The sequence below is a fragment of the Ictidomys tridecemlineatus genome, chromosome 15 (assembly GCF_052094955.1).
Source record: "Ictidomys tridecemlineatus isolate mIctTri1 chromosome 15, mIctTri1.hap1, whole genome shotgun sequence".
NCBI classification, from domain to species: Eukaryota; Metazoa; Chordata; class Mammalia; order Rodentia; family Sciuridae; genus Ictidomys; species Ictidomys tridecemlineatus.
The window spans coordinates 3,944,826-3,948,587 of NC_135491.1; the positions used below are offsets into that span (position 1 = coordinate 3,944,826).

The following is a 3,762-nucleotide window of genomic DNA, read 5'->3' on the forward strand; positions in this document are numbered from 1 at the left end:
GCTGTGATAACTGGTACTTTATAAGAGTGAAATAGAGATGTGATCAACTATCTTTCCATTTTTCACCAACTCTCAGTGTGAGATTATGCTGCAACTCTTGTACACATCCCAGCAGGAGAGGTGTGATTCCTAGGTGAGGACCCAGGGCTTCCTTCCTTGTGGCACAGCAGGTAGCAGGAGCACTGTGCTCCCACCGGCCTTCCTCTATCCTGCCAAGTGCAGTCTGGGTGTGTGGAGTGGCCCAGGTGGACTCTGCACAGGAAGAACTGGAAATGACTCCATTCTGTTTCCCTCAAGAACATGAAATAGGATTGCTGACTATAGGATGCTCTGCTCCCCTCCACCATGGCCACCTGGGTGCCACTACCAGCTAAAGGCCACACTGCCTTTAGGGTCAGAAAGTCATGTGACTCTTCCATTTATTTTTATATTGGTGCTTTGAATGTGAAAAACTGATGAAACATCATATAAAAAATATGCAATCTATATATACTCATAATAAGATTAGGCTACACTTTTACCTATATTTTAATACTACAGATTAAGCCCATGAGTGCCTTGCTACTGAGCTTCATCTTTAGCCTTATTTTTGAGACAGGGTGTTGCTAAATAGTTGAGCCTGGCCTTCAACTTGTAATTCTTTTGTCTCAGTCTTCCAGGTTCCTGGGATAATAGATGTTTTCCACAGCACCCAGCAAGATTTTGTGGTTTTTATGCAAACAAAGCAGAGCCTGGATAGAGTGCAGGCAGTGGACTCATGGCTCATGAGAATAAAGGGGCTGACCATGGGAAAACACACTGATATTAGCTCATTGGTGTTCACCAACAACCCTTCAGGGCTGGAAAATAGAGCAATATGAACACTTAATAGGGAGGAGAGGGTGTGGAAAGTCACAAAGGTGCCCACCAGGACAAGGATTCTCTGGGTGGCTCTGGACTCAGGGGAGTTTCTGAGGGAAACTTTGATGCTGTGAATGTGCTGAACCCTCTGCTTGTGCCTGTACAGAAGGAGAACCATGGAGCCACTGGACCAGATCATGAGCACGGAAAAGACAACCTCAGGAAATACAAATAAGGCTGCATATAATGACTCTATGATTTTGTCACGACCTACATAACAGTACCCATGATCTCTTTTCTCTGTTGTGTTTTTCCTACTCCATTTGGTAAGCATATAGAGAGGAAAAATGGAATTCACCACCATGTAAAGGATCCAGCAGAGGGAAATGGAGAAGCCAATGAACTTTGGAGTTTTTTCTTTGAGATCCATCCAACAGGAGTTCATGGGGCTAATGGTGATGTTCTGGAAGATGCTCAAGAGGCAGGTGATGAAAATGGACACACTCTTGCCCACTCGCTGAATATACAAAATAAGTTTGCAACCAAAATCACTGAGAAAATATTTCAAGCCAAAAGCTGTGATTGTCTGGGGAATTCCTTTAGAGAGAATGATCAAGGAGTTGGCTATCATCAGGTGCTTGAGAATCATATCTGTGGACCTTAAGGTACAGCCATTCCAGGAATGGACTAAATAATAATAAAGCAGAGAGAAATTTCCCAGAATTCCAACAGCAGTCTGTGATAAGAACATCAGTCCTATTGTCACATTCCTGGAGACCATCTTGTCATTCAGCACAATGTCCTTTACATTATGACACCAGTCATTCCTGTGAGCAAAAAGACTCATTGAAAATAGTTGTGCCCAAGCACAGGGGGAAGCAACTGTATCTGCTTGCTAGCTGTGGAGATGAGGCAGAAGACTCACATGATCCCAGAAGTTTAAAGCCAGTCTGAGCAACATAGTGAGATCTACAACTTCAAATCATGTTTGATGCCAAGGGTAACTTCCATTGCATGAACCTGTGGGATTGCAAAGACCTCAAGATGCACAGGTTGATGGGGAGACTTAACAGTGTGCAGTGTAGAAAAATGAGCCTTGACCATCAGGTGATGCTAACCTGGGAGAGGCAATAAAAAGTGAGAACAATTCATAGAAAGAATTTAATACTTAAAGTTTCAGAAAGAACTGATATTTGCTAGTCACATTGGAAAAAGAATGTCAATTGCCACTCACACCCTACACAAAAACGGATCTCAGAGCATTTCTGACCTAAACTTTAAAAGTGAGCATTAGGACATTGATAATAGCAAAAAGAATATTTCTGTGGTCTTAGTTAGAAAATGAATATTAAACAGCAGAAACACATGAAGCATATGGTTGAAATGACATGCTAGGATATGTTAAATTGAGGGCTACTGATCATCAAGTGCCACACACTGGGTGAGTTTGGTGTATACAGTACTGATACATCTTACAGAATGCATAATAGAAGAAAAGATAGGTGAACATTTTCAAAAGGTATTTCAAAGCAAAAATCATCATTGAATAAATAAATAATAAATATGGAGGAGGGAGTTTCACGTCGTTATTTAAACAGCTCCTCAGTACAAGTGCACACCAACCAGAATCTAAAATAAAATGGTAGGAAATACCACAATTGGAAGAATGAAGATAGGTCAGTGATCTCATGAACTGACAATGGGGTGTTAAAATTTGTGCAAACATTTGGCCAACTGAAGGGATACCATTACTGGATCAGATATAACCCTCTTTGTCAGCAATTCCAATAAGACAAATGATCATGCAGTCCTCCAGATTTGTCGGTGTCCATGTTGGTAAATTCAAGACTGACCCAATGTTCAGTTCCACAGAAAACAGGGGGAATGGGGGCGATGAGGTGACTGAGAGGAAAGTAGTGGGTGCTGAAGTGGAACAAAGGGTCCAATGAGCCTAGTATTGTGTGTAACTATAATGCTCTAAAAAATAATTTTAAAATTAAATGAGCAAAAATTGTTTTTGAGGAATCAGTATACAAGATACAAGATTATGTACTTTTTAAATTTAAAATAAATAAATGGATGAATATCCATTGTAAAAAAGATTTAATTCCAGAGCAGAAATACTCATTTGTTGTCACTGCAGAAATAAAAGTATAGTAGAATTTCAAAAGGAAATATTCATAATTATTATTTGGTCCTGAATAATGGAACATGGAATACTAATCTCTGATAAATAGTTTAGGATAGAAATGGAGTCCTCACTGATATCAGGCTAAGAGCTCCTGGGCACGACAGCTACATTACTGCAACCATCAGTGATGAAGCAGGATTTGCGGAGGACATTTCAGTATAAGAGACATGTCAGGAGAAGCTGGAGCTTATGGATTTTATGTTGAATGAAGTGAACAAACAAAGGAAACTGTCATGAATTTCTGATTAATGATGAAATATTATTAAACCAGGGGGAATACCATGGGAGAATTTATTCCAGCAACCACTGTGCAGTTCCTGTCCCTACAATGAGCCTTCTCTTGTGTGTGCATCAGGGAGAGAAGTCTCGCCTCAGCCATCACAGCACAGGGTTCAGGGAGGTACGGTTCCTGTCTGCACTAGGCGGATGGTAATGTAGTGTTAGGAAAAACACAACACTTTTATTTCTGACACAGTCCCAGGTGTTCTCTGCACAGGGTGAGGTGACCCTTACAGTTCCATTGTCACCTTTACTATGGGCAGGAAGACACTACAAACAGCCATAGAGCACTTCAAAATATGCTCTATGATTTATACAGTAATGAGAAGAAGAGATTAGTGACTAACTTCAGTCCTTAGGCTCATCTCAAATAAAACCCACTAACAATGGTATTATTCACCTGTAAACCTCCTCAGGGTGTATTTTATTAAATAACATAACAGCCAGGAAGA

General features: G+C 40.5%; 1 protein-coding gene across 1 annotated transcript; it reads right to left on the reverse strand.

Moving 5' to 3' along the window:
* Window positions 1–583: 583 nt before the first annotated feature.
* On the reverse strand, window positions 584–1,621 carry LOC144371100 (vomeronasal type-1 receptor 4-like). The gene has a single exon (XM_078033311.1). The coding sequence runs from the start codon at window positions 1,619–1,621 to the stop codon at window positions 584–586; it is 1,038 nt and encodes a 345-aa protein (XP_077889437.1).
* Between the last annotated feature and the right edge of the window lie 2,141 nt (window positions 1,622–3,762).